The 19,151-nt window shown below is 60.9% G+C and overlaps 2 protein-coding genes across 4 annotated transcripts in view; one reads left to right on the forward strand and one right to left on the reverse strand.

Moving 5' to 3' along the window:
- The window catches only part of EVI5L (ecotropic viral integration site 5 like), a 28,967-nt gene extending 20,506 nt beyond the window's left edge, over positions 1 to 8,461 (forward strand). The window contains exons 11-20 of one of the 3 annotated variants that reach the window (XM_033134763.1): positions 19 to 72; positions 951 to 983; positions 2,086 to 2,226; positions 4,334 to 4,462; positions 5,838 to 5,978; positions 6,080 to 6,235; positions 6,335 to 6,481; positions 6,564 to 6,659; positions 6,745 to 6,840; positions 6,997 to 8,461. In XM_033134763.1, the coding sequence (XP_032990654.1) occupies positions 19 to 72; positions 951 to 983; positions 2,086 to 2,226; positions 4,334 to 4,462; positions 5,838 to 5,978; positions 6,080 to 6,235; positions 6,335 to 6,481; positions 6,564 to 6,659; positions 6,745 to 6,840; positions 6,997 to 7,275 (1,272 nt within the window). In that variant the 3' untranslated portion in view covers positions 7,276 to 8,461. Of the gene's footprint in view, positions 1 to 18; positions 73 to 950; positions 984 to 2,085; positions 2,227 to 4,333; positions 4,463 to 5,837; positions 5,979 to 6,079; positions 6,236 to 6,334; positions 6,482 to 6,563; positions 6,660 to 6,744; positions 6,841 to 6,973 lie in introns of all 3 variants that reach the window. The other 2 variants (XM_033134765.1, XM_033134764.1) reach the window with 2 other exon arrangements.
- A 2,752-nt stretch (positions 8,462 to 11,213) lies between these two features.
- PRR36 (proline rich 36) lies at positions 11,214 to 16,435 on the reverse strand. Its single transcript, XM_033133413.1, has 6 exons — positions 15,646 to 16,435; positions 14,847 to 15,121; positions 14,634 to 14,733; positions 14,277 to 14,389; positions 12,224 to 14,179; positions 11,214 to 12,029 (listed from the first exon to the last, which is right to left on the reverse strand). The coding sequence occupies exons 2-6, from the start codon at positions 15,112 to 15,114 to the stop codon at positions 11,530 to 11,532; spliced, it is 2,937 nt and encodes a 978-aa protein (XP_032989304.1). The 5' UTR covers positions 15,115 to 15,121; positions 15,646 to 16,435; the 3' UTR covers positions 11,214 to 11,529.
- Positions 16,436 to 19,151: the final 2,716 nt, after the last annotated feature.

Below are 19,151 nucleotides of genomic sequence, written 5' to 3' on the forward strand. Positions count from 1 at the left end.
TCCCTTCTCCCCACATAGAGGCTTCGGACGGAGAATCGGCTTCTGAAACAGCGGATTGAGACGCTGGAGAAGGTGAGGGGTGTGGCCACCAGCCTGTGGCACAGAACCCTCCAGGTCGAGCAGGACCCAGCAGCCAGAGGGCAAGCCAGCCCCCTACCCCAGGCCCAGGCGCCACTCGAGCCCCACTGAGATTTGAGCTGCTGTATAATCAAGGCCGTGGGGAAACTTAGCTTGGGGCTGAGGGTTGAGTTATAACCCAGGTAAATGCAAACACCACAGTCCAGTCCATTTGTGTTCCACGCCCTCTGGGGCTGCCTGGGTGGGAAGGAGACAGAATTGCTGCTTCTAGTGAAGTGCCCAGAACTGGACCACAGCGTACCCCACCCTGTAATTTGGAAGCCTCGCTGCCCTCGAAAGAAAGATGGGAATGGAGGACGAGGGGGCAGTCTTGCCACAGGTCCGTGGCAGGGTGCCACAACTTTGATCCTGGCCCCAAACTGGTTTTTAAAGATGGGAGCACAGGTGGGAGCCCCACTTCCTTTGTGCTCCATCCTCATTTTCACTTGACCCTCCAATGACCTCAGGGAGTAGGTCATCCACAGGATTTTATTGCCCTTGCCCCAAAGCCTCCATTCTTGGTCAGCCTCCAAATGAAACTCACTGAGTTTTCCCAGCTGACCCCAGACTGGCCAGCCCTGGGCACCCCCACCTCCACACTCACACAGACCCCTCTCCTAGAAGGAGCTGGCTCTGGCTTTGGTCTTCCTCTGGGGCCTCTCCTGCTGGTTCTCTGGTTCTCCGGTCTCACTCCTGTGTCCCCTGCTTCTAGAGATAGTCCACTGCATTAGTGACACGTGGTTGTCTGTCTCTCCTTCTCTCTTGTCCCTGTGCCTTCCGCTCTGCCTCCTCCCCCTGTCGCTGGGAACCCCCTCGCCCCGCCTGCCCGGTAGGAGAGCGCTGCTCTGGCTGATAGGTTAATCCAGGTACTGTAGCTTTTCATCTCACTCCCTCACTTCCTTCTGGGTCCACACATAACAGCCAGTTACCGCCTCTTCCCTGGCTGCCGCCATCCCTCCTGGGGCCATGCATGAGGGTGGCTGGGGACTGCTTCTCAGGGGAGACAGAGGAGGCCCTCCAGGGGCAGGGGGTGTGCCTGTGCAAATGTGGCACCTGTGGGTGTGTCTGTGAGTATACCTACACGCACATGGACACAAAGCTTCCTCCAGTGGACAGAAGTGGGGACCCAGGAGGGCTCGGCCCCTGAGGGTGCATCAGCCACAAGCTTAGTGTATGCCTGTGCTAAGCCTCCCCACCACACACACACACACACACACACACACACACACACACACACACCCCTTCTGGCCTCTCACACTTCTCTCTGCTCCTTCCTGCAAGGCCTGCCATCTTCTCTCACTCATCTGCTTCTGCTGCTGCCTCATCTTGAATGGCTTTATCTGGAAGCTTCTGCCTGCCACCTGGTGGCTCTGAGCCTGGAATGGGGGGCCCACATTGGGTGGGGTGAGGGGGATGAAGCGGAGGGGGCATGGATCGTAGCCCCTGGCAGGTTGTGGCCCCAGGGTCCAGGACTGGAGAAGCCTGGGGGGGGGGGCGGTTTGAGGTGTTGTGTATTCTACCTCCCAAACCCAGCCTGGAGGAGCCAGCCCTTAGCTGCCCCCAGACCCCCACCCTCACCAGCAGAGCCTGGCCTCTGGTGTGCCGTGGTCCCTGGATAAGGACTTGTTTCTCCTCAACAGAGGCCACGAGGAAGAGGACACAGCAGCCCCAGCATGTCCTCCATTTATTGGCGTAGTGCTCCATTTATTGCCCCACAGAGCCCAGGCCGCGGGTTGGGGGCGGGTGTCTTCCTCCAGGCTCCTCCCCGCGTCCTGTACCTGCCTAACCCCACCCACATCCCCAGGCCCGGTGGGGCGTCCCATCCCAGGCTCTGAGTGCCGAGGTCTCGCCCCTCTCCCACACGGCCTCCGCGCACTCAGGGACTTCCCTTGAGGTGGGCCGGAGGCAGGGCCTGGGGTTTGAGCAGAGAGTCACGGCCCTCCCCCCACCCGTCTTCCCTGTGCTCAGGGGCAGGTGACGCGGGCGCAGGAGGCCGAGGAGAACTACGTCATCAAGCGGGAGCTGGCAGTGGTGCGGCAGCAGTGCAGCTCAGCGACGGAGGACCTGCAGAAGGCGCAGAGCACCATCCGGCAGCTGCAGGAGCAGCAGGTACCCGGCCGGGTGGGCGGGGCCGCCGCGGGTAGGCCCCGCCCCCACCCGCCTGGCTGCGGTCAGAGCTCTAGTGCGACTGGCTGGGGATCAGCCCTCCAGTTCCTAACTGCGGGGTGAGGGGACCACCCAGAGGCGAGTGCAGATTCTCTGCCAGTCCCACCGGCAGCAATCGGCCCCAGACCCGGGGTGGTGGTGGGGCAAGCCTGCGGTTTCCCTGTTCCACTCCCCGCTGGGGTGCTTCGCCTGCCGCATTGAGAACAAAGCAGTCTGCCACTTTCACCTCTGGTCTCAGCGTGGGAACCAGGCTTTCCCTGCAGAGCCCCCTGCCTGGCACAGATGTGAGGCCTTGACTGGTGGGCCTGTGATTCCTGGGGAGCTCTGGCGTCTCTCCAAGGTCTGCAGGGTTGTTGGGCTTCCCCAAGGACTAGCCATGCAGCTAGGACAAGGGCGGGGACTCCATCCTCCAGTGCCCAGGACTTTGCCCTCAGAGGAGGGTCTGGCCTGTACCAACCACTCTGGGCTGGCGGGGTGGGGTTGAGGGGGCAGCGCCAGTCTGTTGTGGAGTGATGGGAGGATCCATGGGTGAGAGCACTGTGCAAAGAGTCTGCTCCCCTAGGGGGCTTTTAGAACCTTCCTTCAGCTCTACCTTAGCAGGCTGCCTTCCTTATCTGATGACCTGCCAGGAGCTGCAGTCCCCAAGCTCAGCGTGCACGTGTGTGCACATGCCCTGGAAGGGCAGGGAAAGATGCTATAGGCACCCCAGCCCCACCCCATACAGTCCAGGCCTGAATCCAGCAGAACCTGGCAGCCAGGTGGGGATCCCTGATTTGGAGAAACCACAGGTGCTCAAGAAACAATAGGTGGAGAGAAGAAAAGAGTCGTTTGCTGGGAGGACCCCCTCCCAGGCCTGAAGACCTTGGCTCTGACCTTAGTTCAGCGATTCGATTCGAGTTGATTCTATGCTCCTGGGGGGGGGAACTTTACCACTTCTCACCTGCATCCTCCTCCCACCCCTCACGTGCCAGTGCTGTAGCCCCAGCTTGCTCTGAAGCCGCATGGCCAATGGGGAAACAGGCTGGGCTCATCCCACCACTGGCATGATGACCCCTTTCAGGTCAGTCAGAGAGACTCACCTGCCACCCCTAAACTCCGGCCTTTAGGGGATGAAGAGATGGGTGAAGCGGGTGGTGCGAAAGACGCTGGCCCTTGAGCACCGTGTCTAGGAGAGGCCCTGGAGGAGATGCAGCCTGGCAGGGCGGGGGCTTGGTGTGGGGCCCTAGGTCCATCTGAGCCAAGGGAGGGCCGCTGGCACCCATGGAGCTCAGAAACCCAAAGTGGTTGAGGGGAGCAAGCAGTCCTGGGCAGCTGGACAGGAAGCCAGTGGGGAAGAGGGCGGCAGCCAGAGGGGCTGGGCAACCTCCCACAAAACCACCCTGGCAAACCACCAAGGCAGCAAGATGGGGACCCTGCTCGGGCCCCAGGGGCTTTTCTTACCCACCGGCCAGGTCTCCTTTATCAGGCCCAGGTGTCATCCATCTGAGAAGCCTCAGCACTGAGCAAGAAAGTACCCAGCAAACTCTTTCCCCATCCTTTCCTGTTTTGAAATGGGGGTGGAAAGGTGGGAGGTAGAGAAAGAGGGGCAGGAGTGCCGTGGCCCTGAGCCCCACCCTGCCCCACCCCACCCTGACCATGTGCCTAGGCCGCAGACCACACAGCAGGAAGGGTGCCTTGGAGAATCCACCCCTACCCCCACCCCAGCAACCCTGGGAACCAGCCGTCAGCATTCCCACAGGGGGCGTCCTGAGGCCACAGAAGGTCCCTTTCAGAAGGTTCCTTCTGTGTGCCTTTCCCAGGAAGGAGGCTAGGCTGGGCCACCAGGGTCCCTGTGATGGGGTTCAGCAATCCTCCTACAAGGGCAGACGGCACAGGAAGAGTACCCAGGGTTTCTCCTCCCCTCCCTCTCTACCCACAGTCTAAGCCCATGTCCCAGCCCAGGGGCTCTAGGGAGTGGGGGGCAAGGCCTGGGCTCACAGCCAGCTGGCAAGAAGGGTACCCACCCTCCAGCCGAAGCCTGGGCCCGATGCAGCCCTCTGCCTTCCCCCAGGATAACCCACGCCTGACCGAGGACTTCGTGGCCCACCTGGAGACTGAGCTGGAGCAGTCACGGCTGCGAGAGACAGAGACGCTGGGAGCCCTCCGGGAGATGCAGGACAAGGTTCTGGACATGGAGAAGGTGCGCCGGGTGGGCAGGTGTTGGGGGGCTCAGGGAAAGGCGAGGTGGGGTGCTGCTTGCACTTAAGGAAGTACATGACCAAGCCTGAGCCAAGGAGAAGGGCTTGCCAGAGGGACCAGGGGGGAGTGTCCTGGAGTCCTGTTCCAGGTCCCCAAGGAACCCAAGGCTGCCTCCCCTATGGTCTCCACAGGAGGGTCTAGGGAGATGGGAAGTGGATCCCTCACCCCCAGATCCTCCCAAGTCCTGGAAATACATGCGCGCGTGCACACACACACACACACACACACACACACTCACACTCACACACACACTCCAGGGCACACCTACCTTCATGCACCAGGCAGTGCCAGCAGTGTGGTGGTTTTCATGGACTCCCTGGATAACCTGTCCCGTCTGTGGGTCCCGTGCCTCCAGACCCTGGGTTCCAGGAAGGTGGGAGAGGAGGGAAGGCCTAGGCCCAGCAGAGCTGCTCACCCCACCCCCACCTCCATGGAAACATCACCCAGTGGGGCTACTAGGGGCCGCCCTCTCCTGCCTGCAGCCTTGACTCGGTATTGACTCAGCTTCCACGGAGCCGCCAGAAGAGGGCAGTAGGATTCACTCACTCAGGCAGGAGCCTGCACTCTTGGGTGCCCTCCCAGGTGTCTCTGCCGCGGCCTTGGTGGGGCCATCAGCCTCTCAGTCCCCAGCAGCCAGCCCAGAGCTGGGCCTCCCTCCACCTCCCTCAACACCAGAGGGAAATGTGCTCCCAGTAGATCCTGCCACCCTCCCCTGACTCCCAAACCCAAACAAGGGTCAGTGAGGTCGTAGGGCAGCAAGCTGGATTTTGGTCCAAGAGGTTGGAACACAAACCTCTCATCCCTGAGCCTTTGGGAGGCCAGGACAGGGCCTAGGCTGGCCCTCAGCGAGTTCCGAGGAAGAGGGGCTGCCTGGGAGGTGGGGACAGGGTGCTGAAATCCAGTCTTCTCAGCTCCTGCTGGGGCAAGTCTCGGGGTCTAGTTATGGGCCCTGCAGGGTGGGTCTCAGATTCCCAGGTGGTTAAGTCGGCCCTCACCCAGCCCTCCTGGTGTCCTTAGCAGTAACATTTATGGGAGGCCCCCCACTTTGTGGGTTGCCCTAAGCCGGTCCTGTGAGAAAACAGGTGCTGTTCTTACAGCCATTTTACAGGAGAGGGTCTTCCGCTGGGGCACAGAGGTGGTGTGGATCTGCTCCCCTCACCCAGCCCGCCTTCCCAACATGGGTCCAGGGTGTACCCTCTTCCGGCTGGGCTGCCCAAGGTGGAGTCTAGAAGAAACAAGGGGTGGGGTCTCAGCCCACAGGAATGGGCACGGGGCTGCCAGCTGCCCTGGGCACTGACCACTCGTGTTCCCCTCAGAGGAACAGCTCACTGCCTGATGAGAACAACGTAGCCCGGCTGCAGGAGGAGCTGAAGGCGCTCAAGGTGCGGGAGGGCGAGGCGGTGGCCTCGGCGCGCGAGCTGAAGCTGCAGCTGCAGGAGCTCTCAGACACCTGGCAGGTGAGGGCCTAGCCAGAGGACAGGAAGCGGCCCGTGCAACCACGTGGTGGCCGCCCTCCGGGCCTCCGGCTCCTGGGCTGACCGCAGGCCTCTCCCGGCAGGCCCATCTGTCCCGCGGCGGCCGCTGGAAAGAGTCCCCGCGGAAGCTGGTCCTGGGCGAGCTGCAGGACGAGCTGATGAGCGTGCGCCTGCGCGAGGCCCAGGCTCTGGCGGAGGGCCGCGAGCTGCGGCAGCGCGTGGTGGAGCTCGAGACACAGGTGGGCCGCGCCGCAGTGTAGGGGAGGGCCTTGGTGTCCACCATCGGCCCCTTGACTAGGCCGTGACCCGCGTGCATCCGTCCTCCTTTCCTCCCCCAGGACCACATCCACCGCAACCTTCTGAACCGCGTGGAGGCAGAACGCGCAGCGCTGCAGGAGAAGCTGCAGTACCTGGCCGCGCAGAACAAGGGGCTGCAGACGCAGCTGAGCGAAAGCCGCCGCAAGCAGGCAGAGGCCGAGTGCAAGGTGACCCCCGCCCGGGTCCCGCCTCCCCGCCTTCACCCAACCCTGCTTCAACCTTGACTCGCCTTCTCTCCCCTTCCCGCAGAGCAAGGAGGAGGTGATGGCCGTGCGCCTGCGGGAAGCAGACAGCATGGCTGCGGTGGCTGAGATGCGGCAGCGCATCGCGGAGCTAGAGATCCAGGTGAGTGGCGGTGCCGGGTGGGTGGGTGGGTGGGTGGGGCGCCGGGCTAGGTCTGCCTGACCCCGGTGCCCGCGCCCGCCGGCAGAGGGAGGAGGGCCGCATCCAGGGTCAGCTGAACCACTCCGACTCGTCGCAGTACATCCGAGAGCTCAAGGACCAGATCGAGGAGCTGAAGGCCGAGGTGAGCGCGGGAGGGGCCTGAGAGCCCTGTGTCCACTGCCGGTGACAGGCCGGGCATCAGCACCTGGGGTGAGGGAGAGGAGGGTGCCTGGAAACTCAGCTCCGTCCGTGGACATGTGGGTCCACGCCTCCAGCGCGCGCTGGTCCCCCGACCCAGGTGCGGCTGCTGAAGGGCCCGCCACCCTTCGAGGACCCGCTGGCCTTTGACGGGCTAGGCCTGGCACGACACCTGGATGAGGACTCGCTGCCATCGTCCGACGAAGAGCTGCTGGGCGTGGGCGTGGGCGCGGCGCTGCAGGACGCGCTCTACCCCCTGTCCCCGCGCGATGCGCGCTTCTTCCACCGGCTGGAGCGGCCTGCCAAGGACAGCGAGGGCAGCTCAGACAGCGATGCCGATGAACTGGCTGCGTCCTATAGCCAGGGCCTGGACAACTGAGGACGTGCACGCAAGCCCGCAGCCCCGGGGGGCACCAGGGCCACATTTAAACTCCAAGCCCTCCATAGTTTGGCCCACCCGGAGGGCGAGGCCCAGTGCTGCAGGGTGCAGAGGGCACAGCTGGAGCCTGGGGATCCTCAGGGTCCCTCAGCAGGCGTACCCTCCCCAGCACTGTTTAACCATCTTGGTCCTCTCCCTCAAGGCCCATTACCTGGAGGGTCTGCCCGTCTTAACAGCGAGGGCCCAGGAGGACACAGAGTCCCAGGACTGGATAGCAGAAAGCTGCCTCCTCCCAGCAGGCCTCCTCCTGGGACAAGGACAGCCCTGCTGGGAAGGACCCAGGAGCTGGAGGTTTGAGGAAGGAGGGGCCACTTTGGGCTGGATGTCACCACTGCACCATGCCCCTGGGGACCTTTGTCCGCCAGGGACAGATGGCCAGGCTAGGCTTTCCTGCCTGGTGCAGGCCTCATGGCCCCTGCAGCAGAAACCAAAGTCCCCCTACTGTGTGCAGGGCCACCTTGGGTGTGCATGGCCAGCCAGAACCAGCCCAGGCCTTGGCAGTGTCTGTCCCTGCTTCTCAGGGGCCAGAGCAACTGTGAGGAAGTCACGAGACCCCTGTCCCTAGCACCCCACATCGTCCTCTGTGAGACACTCCCATCACCTCATCTTGGCCAGTGATGGAGGGGCTCCCCGACCCAGACTAACCTCCTCTCCAGGGGTCCCCAGTCTCTTTCCCTTCCTTCCCTGTGTCCCCAGACACCCCCTCCGACCAGGGCCATGCCCCAAGGGAGAAGGCTGCCCAGAGGAGTGTCATCTCCATGCCTCCCTCATGGTGGTCCCGTGGCCTCTGCAGAGGCAGAGCCAAGAACGGTGCCAAAGTCCAACGATGCCCCCCAGACCCCTCCTTCCCAGCCTCGTGACCCTTGGGGCTGATGCTCTTGGGGCTCCTGAAGCGTCAAGCAGCCTCACAAGCAGTGTCCCCGATACCTCTTGGGGTGGCAATCCATGCTCAGCCCCCCCTTCCCGGTCGCCCACTCCTCAGTGTTACAAAGCATGGGGACCAGGGTGGGCATCACAGGGCTCCCCCATGTGCCCCCAACACTGCCCACTACCATTTTGCACACTGCCTGTTCACACTCCACATGTCACCCAGGCGGGGATGGAAAATAAAGTGTATTTACACAGTCATGGACAAGGGATGACGGATGGGGCAGGCCTGGGGGTGCGGGGACCGCACGCAGCCTCGGGGCCCCAGCCCCGAGTCCTGCAAAGCACTAGGGAGGGGAGCAGGCTGTCCTTGCCCTTGGGAACCTTCCAGAGGGATAGAGGTCATAGCAGGCCAGAGGGGATCAAAGAGGTACCCGGGTTGGGGTGCAGCATGAGAGAGAAGGGAAGGGCATTTGCTGGTTCAGTGTGAGCAAAAGTGTGGCGATTGAGAGAGATGGTTAGAATTTGGGGAACACGTCACAAAGGCCTTTAGATGTTAGGCTCACAGACACATTCTAATAGCCTACCATTGTCAGAACAGTGGCTCTGGAGATGGCGAGGGCAGAGGGCATGAGTTCCCTCCTGGGTGACTCAGCTTGGGCGTCCCCTGAGAGACATGGAGAAATGTAGGATCTTGGGATCTGGGTATGTTCATTCAGCACACACTTCCTGAGGCCCTTCCAGTGCTGTGCCCAATGAGTATCTGGCTCTAGGGGATCCCCAAGTTGGTGGAGGAGACAGACACCAGCGTGGGGGCAGGGGCTGAGCCTCCATGCTCATGTGGCAAGCGCCCAGTAGCCTGAATGAGCCGGGAGATCAGAGAAGGCTTCCTGGAGGAGGCAATGGGGTGGGAGTGTCAAAGCCATCTCTAAGGGCAAAAGCATCAAGGCAAAATGTGGCAGGAACCAGCAGAAAGCACATGATGCCTATGAAGCAAGAACAGGAGAAAGTATGGGCAGGCCAAGAAGGGGCTTCTCCAGTCAGGAGCGTTTTCGCTTTGAACGGAGGGCACTGGGGAGCCATGGACGGCTTAGGTGAGGGGGGCGCCATCAAATGGACCACTGTGTTGGGGGAAAGTGGGAAGGCCAGGACAGAGACAAAACTGAGCCAGGTAGTGGAGACAATGAAAGGGGGCTCCCCTAAGGGAAGAGGGCCCAGGGAGTCAGAGTCCTTTGTGGGGTTCCCCATGGAGCTAAGGCATAGTCCCAGTTGGCTGGGGACAGAGCTGGGGATGGTAAAGGAAGGATCCCCAGGAGGAGAAACTTAGTTGAGTCCAGGCAGATGCCAGCCAGGTCCTGTCCCTCAGTACCTAGTGTGGACCAACAAAGTGTCCCCAACTCTGCTGCCTCCCAAGCAGCAGGACAGGACACTGGTTTTGCACCAGGACAACCAAATCCCACAGATTGTCCCATCACTCCACAGCTCCTGTGGGTCTCTGCATTATTCCCATCATTCAGATTTAACACGGAGACCCGACAGTCTCTGTCTATCCTGTTCCCATAGGGTAATTCCACCCCACTGGCTCCCTAGACTGGGGCACGGCCCCAGAAAAACTATCTGAGGTTCTGCCCTGCTCCCTCCGGGGCCTGGCCTTGAGGCCCTGGTTGCTCAGTAGGTCAGGAGTCAGTCCCTACCTTTGGGCTGGAGAGGACCCCTGGGTCCTTGCCAGGGCCCAGCTAGAAAGGGAACATCTGCCACCAAACTGCAGCTTGAGGGAGCATGTGTGCCCCCCCCACACACACACACATTGGCTCCTAGGGGTGGAGGTGGCATGGCCCTTCTGGGAGGGCCAGTTTCTCCTCGGACCCTAAATTGGGAGGTGGCCATGTCCAGGGTGAGGACAGGTAGGACTGGGTGATCTCTATCTGACAGGAACCTGGCTACAGGGTGGACTCTGTGGACCGGTCTCAGGGCAGCGGCAGGACTGAGGGCCCCCACTCTGTCCTTTTACCTGCCCTGGGGATTGTAGTCCCTACCAGGCCTCCATCATTCTTGGTGTGAAGCAGGAGATCTTCAGGGAGGAAAAGCCTGGGGGGTGGGGGGTGTTTCCTGCAGGGCCACCTGGGAAGGAGGGCCTGGACTGGGGCTTGAGGAGTCCAGGGTCAGGGTGACTGAGCTACTAGAGGAAGGGCAAGGCATTCTGATGGAGGGAGGAAGACAAATGAAGACATTGGTTGGTTCTAGTAAGGATCCCTGATTGTAGGGCACAGACAAGATGCCTGGCTGGAGGGACTTGGGGAGAATACCCTAAGTTGGGGGGAAAGGTGAGGCCCATAGGTTGTGAGCCATAAAAGGGCATGGTGAGGACACCTGGAGAGGAGGAGGCAATGAGGACACCCTGGTCTCCCACTCAGCTTGGGAGAGGCTGCTTCTTACCTACAGGCCCCCCCCATTCTGTCAGGCGGGCCCTATTCCCTGTATCTGGTCTTCCTGACGGGCCTCCCCCCAGCTGCAGGCTTTCTCTGCACTGTAATCTCCTCTGTGAGCAGTGGACAGTGAGTGCACCCTCAGGAGGGAACCGAGAGGCCACAGTCTCAGGTAACCCCTTGCTCCGTCCCACACCCCAGGGCGTGCACTGGGGTGCACACCGGGAGGAGGGGCCCTCGCCTCGGAGCCCCGGCGAGCACTTCTCACGTGTCTTCCGCTTCTCCCCAGGAGTGCTGGCTGCCCTGGTTGAGTGTGGGAAGTGCTTGGGTCATTCATCCATTCTGGCCACGCATTGACTCACCCATTCGGCCACGTGGCCCCACCTGGGTCCCTCCAGAGCCTAACGTTTCCATCAGAAGTCGGACAGGAAAAAGCCTACGTTCACGCACTGCGCTAGACTAGGGAGATCCCACCCCAGCGGGATCCCACCCCAGCCCTGCCCCGTGCACCCCTTATCCTCAGTAAAGATGCCACAGCTCCAGCCCCGCGGCGACAGCAAAGGTGCACAGACTGCAGTGTCCAGGCTTTATTGCTAACTCTGGGCTGCGAGTGGTAGACAATACGCTGGACACAGGGTGGGACCCAGGCCACGGGAGGGGGTGAGAGGAGTGGGAGCATATTCTAGGCCAAAGAGGCCAGGGCTGGAGGGGAGGACCTCGGCCAAAGATGTGGGTGGGTTGCGAACCTGCGCCAAAATTCTAGGGCTCTAGGAGGCTGAGACCAATCCACCCAGAGCCAGACTCAAAGAGGAGTGGACTGGTGTCTAAGACAAAGAGGTGTACCCGGAGGGGCGGCTCCTAAGGCAGGGGTGGAGCGTGGTGGGCGGGGCTAGGGTCTGGCTCAGTGGAAGGTCTCCACCTCCACCACCGTCCAGTCACCCTGTGGAGAAGCCACGTCGTCTGGGGAGAAGCTGGTGACCGAGGTGATACTGGCGCGGGACTCGTCCAGGGGAGACAACAGTTCAGCCCACCGGCCCAGTTCGGCATCGCTGAGAGTAGTTCGGGAGCCCCCTGCGCCGCCGCCACCCCCAGCGCTCCCCGGGCCACCGCCGCTGCCGCCAGCCGCACCTTCGGCCGCCGCTAACAGCAGCGTCCGGCTCAGCAGGTGCTGCACGACGCTCGCCTGCAGCGCCCCCAGCGGTAGCTCGCCCAGGCGCGCTGGCTTCGCGCCGCATGATGTCGCCCCCGACCCAGCCGCGGCCTTCCCACCACCTGCGCCAGGCCCGGGATCCAGCTCGCCCGGGGCTTGGGTCGCCGACTCAGGCCCTTCAGCCTCGTAGATGGTGCAGAGGCCGTCAGCGGAGCCCGACCCGGCAGCAGGAGGCCAAGGCAGGGACGCTCCTGCAGGGAAAGGTGCCAGGACAGAGGAAACGGGAAGCCCCAAGCCTCACAGGACCGCGCCCCTGCCCTCAGCTCCGCCCCCAGAACCAACTGCCCCGCCCTCGAGCTGCGAAGCCTCAACTCCGACACCGCCCACCTACCATCCCTGTACCTCGCCTCTCCCACAGCTCCCCAGAGTGCGGAGGACTGCTTACCTGGGGTACTGCGAACGGCCAGCGACGGAGCGGGACCTCGGCTCCAGGCAGCCGGGTGGCAGGCGGCGAGCTCCGCGTCAGCGGGAGGGGAGGCTGTGGTGCCGCCCTCGGGCCCGCTGTCGTAGCCGCGCAGCTCCTCCGGCGTACTTGTGGCGCTGCTGCTGTGGCCCGCCAGATCCGGGCCGCTCAGTGTACTGGACGGACTGCGAGAGGGTGGTGGCGGCGGGACCGGGGCCAGGGCCAGGGTCAGCCGTGACCCCGGGATCGAGGCATCCGGACCCGGGGTCGGGGGACGGTGTGGGGCCTGGAGAGGGGGTGAGGCTGGGGCAGAGCGGGGGGCCTGCAGAGGGGGCAAGGCCAAGGAAAGGGAAGCCTGAAGGGGCGTGGCCAGAAGAGAGGGAGGTGCCTCCAGAGGCGGTGAGGCAGGGGGAGAGGGTGGGGTCTGCCAAGAGGGCAAGGCCAAAGAAGGTGGAGCCGGAGGCGGTGTGGCCAGGGGGGAGGGAGGGTCTTGCAGAGCAGTTAAGGGGGGAGAGGGAGGGTCTTGCAGAGGGGGCAAGGACAGAGGTTGGGTTTGCATAGGGGTCATAGCCTGGAAAGAAGGCATGGCCTGCAGAGGGGTCGGGCCCAGAGAAGGTGTTGTCTGCAGAGGGGACATGGACGGAGAGGGAGTATTCTGCAGAGGTGGTGAGGCCAGAGAATGTGGGGCCTTTAGACGGGGCAGGGTCTGAAAAGAAGATGTGGCCTGTAGAGCAAGTGTAGCCAGAGAAGGAGTCTGTGGAGGGGGCGCGGCCAGTGAAGGAGGGGCTTGCAGAGCTGACGAAGACAGAACAGGTGGGGCCTGTAGAGGGGGCAGGGTCAAAGAAGAAGGAATGGCCTGAAGAGGGGATGTGGCTAGGGGAGAGGGAGGGGCCTCTGGAAGGGGTATGGCCAGAGCATCCAGCGAGGGAGGCGTGGCCAGTGTGTGGGGCGTGGCCTGAAGAGGGGGAGGAGACATAGAAGGACTGGCCGGCGGAGGGGGCGTCGCCAGAGCAGAAAAGTCCTGCAGAGGGGCTGTGGCTAGGGGAGAGGATAAGTTCCTCAGAGACCTTGCCTGAGAAAGAGGGCTTTGTAGAGGGGGTGTGGCTTGTGGCAGAGGGTCTGACAAAGGAGGTGAGGTCAAGGGAGAAGGGAGAGTCAGAAGAGGGGGCAAAGGAGAAGTCTGGGTGGGGGGTGTACTCTGCAGAAGGGGTGAACCTGCAGGAGAGAATGGAGCCAGAAAAGTGGCCGTGGGATAGGCGGGTGCCTCGGGAAAGGATGTACTCAGGTGTATGGGTGGAGCTTGCAAAGGGGGTGTGGCCGGCGGAGAGGGGAGGGCCTGCAGAGAGAGTGGAGCAGAGGGAGGAGGGGCTAGTGGGAAGGGCGTGGCCAAAGTACTTGTAAGCGCCTGGGAAGGAGGCGTGGTCGGTGGAGAGGGCGGGAGCGCATCCTGCAAAGGAGTGGCTGTGATATCGGTAGGCAGTGCCAGCTGTGCGTTTGGACAGGGAGGAGATGATGTGGCCAAAGGAGAAAGGCTCTGCAGGTTGGCTGCGCCCTTCCTTAGGGGTGCGGCCTGCGGGGGGCGCAGAGCTTGCAGCCCTTTCGATTTGGGCTGCGAAGGGTGCCCCAGAGCCCGGGGTGTTCCACCCAGCGAGGCCCCAGAGCGGGCTGGGGAGGACAAAGGGGTGATGCTGGAGCCCAGGGGGCGCGAGGCTGGCCTCTGGAGGCCCCCGCCGGCGCTGGGTCGCCTCCTGGCGGCAGAGCTTGGCTCCGCGGTGCTGCTGCGCTCTAGGGTGCTGCTCACTGATTTCCTGGGGACCTCAATCTGGGCCCGGGGACGGGCACTCGAGGCTGCCCGGGGAAGCCCCCCCTCAGCGCCCGCACCTCGGGTCCGACGGGAGCTGGCTGGAGAGGGGACGTTTGGGGTGGGCCCGGAAGAGTCTGGGGATAAAGCAGAAGGCCAAAGGGTCATCGATATTCTCAGGCTGGTCCCCCTCACTGCCCAGGAGCCCTGCTCCTCCCTGCCCAGGAAATGTACCTCTCCGGGCCCCTGCATTCACGGTGCTTCTTCTGGGAGCTTCTGGAGTTCTTCCTCTGCCCACAGGTTCTTCAGCTGGGAGCCGGAGCCCCTTCTGCCCAAGAAGACCTACCCTGGGGGTGGTGGTGATAGAGGGTATTCAGGGTAGAGCCACCCCCTCCTTGTTTGACCTCCCATGTCCACATTTTGCCATCTGTGAAATGGGGTATATGGGCTCACTGCCTACCAAGAATGGCTTTCACCCAATTTGAGCCCAGTGATCTGCAAGTGTTCCCACGCCCCAATTCATGTATAAAATTAAAAGGTTCCAGAGAGTGATACTAACCTTTGCCTAAGGAAGGGGGTAAGGCGTGTTACCTGGTGGTCCCACTGGCACTTCCTGGGATAGAGATAGAACCCAGACTCGAGGTCTTGGCCGAAGTTCGCTCACCTCGCCCCGCCGCTGGGGTCCTGGAGGCTGCCGGAAAAAGGTCCAGTCTATGCGGTGATCCGGGAAAGCAGGGAGAGGCTGGTGCCTCGGAAGGAAAGGGGGGCAGGGATACGGGGTTGGAATCGGGGAAAGAGGGGTACCTGGGCTCCGGGGACCTGTCCCGGGGCTCCGCATGGGTCCCACGCGAGGAGTTGCTTCCGGGAGAGCGGCTGCCCGGATGCCCCCGGCTCTGTCAGCCAGGGGCCCTCGCCCTGCAGCTCCCGCTGCTCCCAGAACTCGGAGGGCTGCGCCGGTTACAGGAGGAGGGGGTCGTGGAGACCCTGGGGGCCTAGGGGTCGGAAGGCCGGGAGGGCGAGAAGCCGGCGTCCGCGCGGCGGTCCCTGCCCTGGACTTGTCCCTCTTGTCCATCCTGTACCTAATGAGAAGACAGACTGGTCAGCATCCCAGATCCTGGACCGTTACGCAGCCTGCAGGGACCTGTTCCTGGCACCTAGCTGCAGCTTCCCCAGCGTCGCCACCCATAGGCGCCCAAACCTCGGCCTCCATCCACTTCCCTCTCACCCACCTACACACCGGCCGAGCTGCTCATGATTTTCCCCAAGTCCCACCCCCATCGCCCTCCACCAGACCCTGCCTGCCCCAGCCCACCTCCCCACCCTCCTGCTTCTGCTCCCCTTCGGGATCCAAGATCCACGCCCCTACCCCTAGACCACCAGCCTCGGGGACTGGGGGCTGCTACAGACTCCAGATGGGATGGGGATGGAGCGTACTCCCGGGTCCCCTCGCCAGCCCGAGGGACGCCGGCACCTGCCGGGAGGAGCAACTCCGGCTGCCCGCGCACTGGCTCGGGGAGACAAAGAACCGCGTAACGAGCGCGTCCCCCTCCCCCAGCCGGACCCGGGCCGCGCCGCCCCCTCCACCTGCTGCCGCGGCTCTCACCTCCCGCTCGGGTCTCCCGCGGCTCCACGCAGGGTCGCCTAGGGTGGGGCTAGGTGGCAGCGCCTCGGCGGCCGCGAGCAGCGGACAGGCGAGAGGAGGGGGCTGCGGGCTGTGGCGCCGAGAGCCGGGCCCGCCCCTCCGCTGCGGGCTGGGGAGACCCGGGCGCACGCGCCGGATCCAGACCCGGGAGGCGGCGGGAGCGCGCCAGGGTGGTGCGGACGGAGGCGCGGACTGAGGCGCGCGCTGGAGGGAGGGGCGGCTACTCCGCGGCTGCGCCAGAGTACCCGCTACCCAACCCGAGGGGATTCGGAGGAAGAAGGAATTCACACACAGACACACACACACACACAAACACACACACACGTCCTGCCCACCGCCTCTCCACCCCCACACCCCCACACACACCTGTCCCGGCCCCCACAACCACCTGGAGACCGAGGCTCGCCTGAAGGGATAGGCTGGACCCTGGCAACTAGGGGGCGGGACCATAGCACCTCCCGCCCCGTCGACCAATCCAGCCGCAGCCGCTCTCCGGAGGCCGGGCCTTCCAGGGTCGCTGGAGGCATCCGCCCCTCCCAAACACAAAGGCTTTTCCCAGACCCCAGCAAGAACCCTACCCGGTATGGGGGGACTACTGGGAGAATGCATCCCTGGGAATTTAGGGGCAGAACCCGGATTTGGGAGAAGAGAGGAAGAAAGGAAGGTCGAGAGGGAGAGAGAGAGACTGAGTATGGTGAGAGGTAAGCCAGTCTGCTGCAAGGCAGGGCACCCCCAACCTCCACACCCTCCTAGGTCACATGAAGAGGCGAGGTCAGGTCAGTAAAGGCTTCCTAGCAGAGCCAGGCTTTGGGGGACCAAGATTATGAGAGTTTGGGAGGTGTCAAAACGGGCGCATAAAGGAGCAGAGACGATCTTGGTTGATTTCAATAACTGGAGCACTTTTGTTTTCTTCCCGTGCTTTAAATTCATCAATAAAGAGTGAGCTCACAAAACCCTAGGCTCCCACACTCTCTACCCCAACAAAAGCAAAACCCCAGGTCACTTACTTTCATTCTCTCTCTTTTTCTCTCCCTCTCGCCTCTTCTCTCCCCCATCCTCCCATAAGCACACTGTGTGGCCCCAGGTGTGCTATGTAATTTCCAGGTCCTACAAGGTATCTTACAATCATAATAACCACCAGGGCTGGTCCAGCCACAACATTGGTGATTAGTAGCCTGGAATCGGCCCAGAACACTCAGGTGTGGCCGGAAGCAGGGGTTTGGATTTTCTTGATTCAGGTTCAGGGAATGGAAGAAAGAAAGAGAGAGAGAGAGAGAGAGAGAGAGAGAGAGAGAGAGGCCAGGCTTAGAACTAAATACCCTGCTTTGACCAGTAGGAGCGATCTTCAGAACCCATCGTTTCCATGAACCCTCCCTCCAGCCTAGGAGAGATGCTTCTCAGTCCATCACGGCACTCCCCTCCGTATTGGGTCATTCTAGGCCTCCCCTCCTTCCCAGGTCTACTGAAGGTCACCTGTGTGAGCCCCTCTGGCATGACAGCTGTCTGGTGCCCCTGCCTCCTCGCCCACCCGTCCACCAGCAGTGCCCTCCTGAGTCATATCTGCTGCCCAGAGGCCTGCCCTCCTATTTTCTATGGTGCAAGGGTCCCTCCAAGACTTAATTGAACCCATCCTGAATTTCAATGAGATCTGGACTCTACCCTCATATGAGAACATTCCTCAAATTTGGTCCACCAACAGGGGGATGAATTGCACAAAGCAAACATACCCTACAATGGAATACTCAGCAATAAAAGCAACAAGCCACCAAGACACCCAAAACAGGGACACATCTCAAAAACATTCTGCTGAACAAAAGAAGACACACACACAGAAACACACACACACACACACACACACACAGAGCCTTCATTGTATGATTCCATTTATGGAACATTCTGGAAAATGCAAGCTAATCTATAATGACAGAAAGCAAATCAGTGGTTTCTGTGGGCCGGTGAGGGAGGGAGACTGTTGGACCACCCATTGTAGTCACTCTCAGATTCCTGACCCTCAGAAACTGGGTGAGATAATGAACGCTTGTTGTTTCAAGCTGCTAGATTTGGGGGTAATTTGTTATGCAGCTAGCTAACTATCTGAGGGTCACAAAACCTTAGAAGCTGGGTATTAATTGCAAGTGTTGGTGAAAATGTGGAGAAATGGAAAACCTTGTATTGGTGGGAATGTAAAAATGTGAAAGACAGTGTGGAGGGTCCTCAAAAAATTAACAGAGAACTACATAAAGCAGCAATTCCACCTAAAGAATTGAAAGCAGGTACTCCAAGAGATTTACACTCTCTTGTTCACAGCAGCATTATCCACAATGGCCGAAAGGTGGAAACAACCCAAGTGCCCATCGATGGATGAGTGCATAAACAAAATGTGGTCCATCCATACAATGGAAGATTATTCAGCCTTAAAAAAGAAGGAAAGTCTGACACCTGCTACAACATGGACGAACCCTGAGGACATGATGCTCAGTGAGAAAAGCCAGACACAGGCGGACACACACTGTGTGATTCCCCTTATATGAGGTCCCCAGAGGAGTCAGATTCATAGAGACAGGAAGTAGATGATGGAGCCAGAGGCTGGGGAGCGGAGTTAATGTTTAATGGGGACAGAGTGTCAGTTTGGGAAGAAGAGGAAGTTCTGGAGATGGATGGTGGCGATGGTTCCACAACATTGTGAGTGCACTCAATGCCACTGAGTTGTACACTTAAAAATGGTTAAGAGGGCTGGCCCCTGGCTCAGGAGGGTGGAGCTCCATGCTCCTAACTCTGAAGGCTGCCAGTTCGATTCCCACATGGGCCAGTGGGCTCTCAACCACAAGGTTGCCGGTTCGATTCCTGGACTCCCGCAAGGGATGGTGGGCTCCACCCCCTGCAACTAGCAACGGCAACTAGACCTAGAGCTGAGCTGCACCCTCCACAACTAAGATTGAAAGGACAACAACTTGACTTGGGAAAAGAAAAAAGAAAGAAAAAAAATGGTAAAGATGGTAAATTCTGGGGTTTTTTTAAGTGTGTTTTTCCCAGGACCCATGAGCTCCAAGTCAAGAAATTGTTTCAATGTAGTTGTGGAGGGTGCAGTTCACAGTGGCCCATACAGGGATTGAACTGGCAACTTTGTTGTTAAGAGCACTGCGCTCTAACCAACTGAGCTAACCAACCACCTCTAAGATGGTAAATTCTATGTTATATGTATTTTCCCACAATTTTTTTTAAAGGCTGGGTATTATCCATGTGGGAAAATCCACACATTACCAATGGGAACGTAAAGAGGGCAGCCTTTCTGGAGAACAACTGGAAAGCATTGTGCGTGTGTGTGTCTTATGACCCAGGCTTTCCACTCGTGTCTGTACTGCAGCAGCACGCCCCCTCTGTATAACCTGAACACCCACAGTCCCCACGTGCAGGGAAAGTCAGAAGTGCCAGGGAGGTAACACCCCTGCATCCCCCTTCTCCAGAGC

Source organism: Rhinolophus ferrumequinum, chromosome 18, assembly GCF_004115265.2.
Source record: "Rhinolophus ferrumequinum isolate MPI-CBG mRhiFer1 chromosome 18, mRhiFer1_v1.p, whole genome shotgun sequence".
NCBI lineage: Eukaryota > Metazoa > Chordata > Mammalia > Chiroptera > Rhinolophidae > Rhinolophus > Rhinolophus ferrumequinum.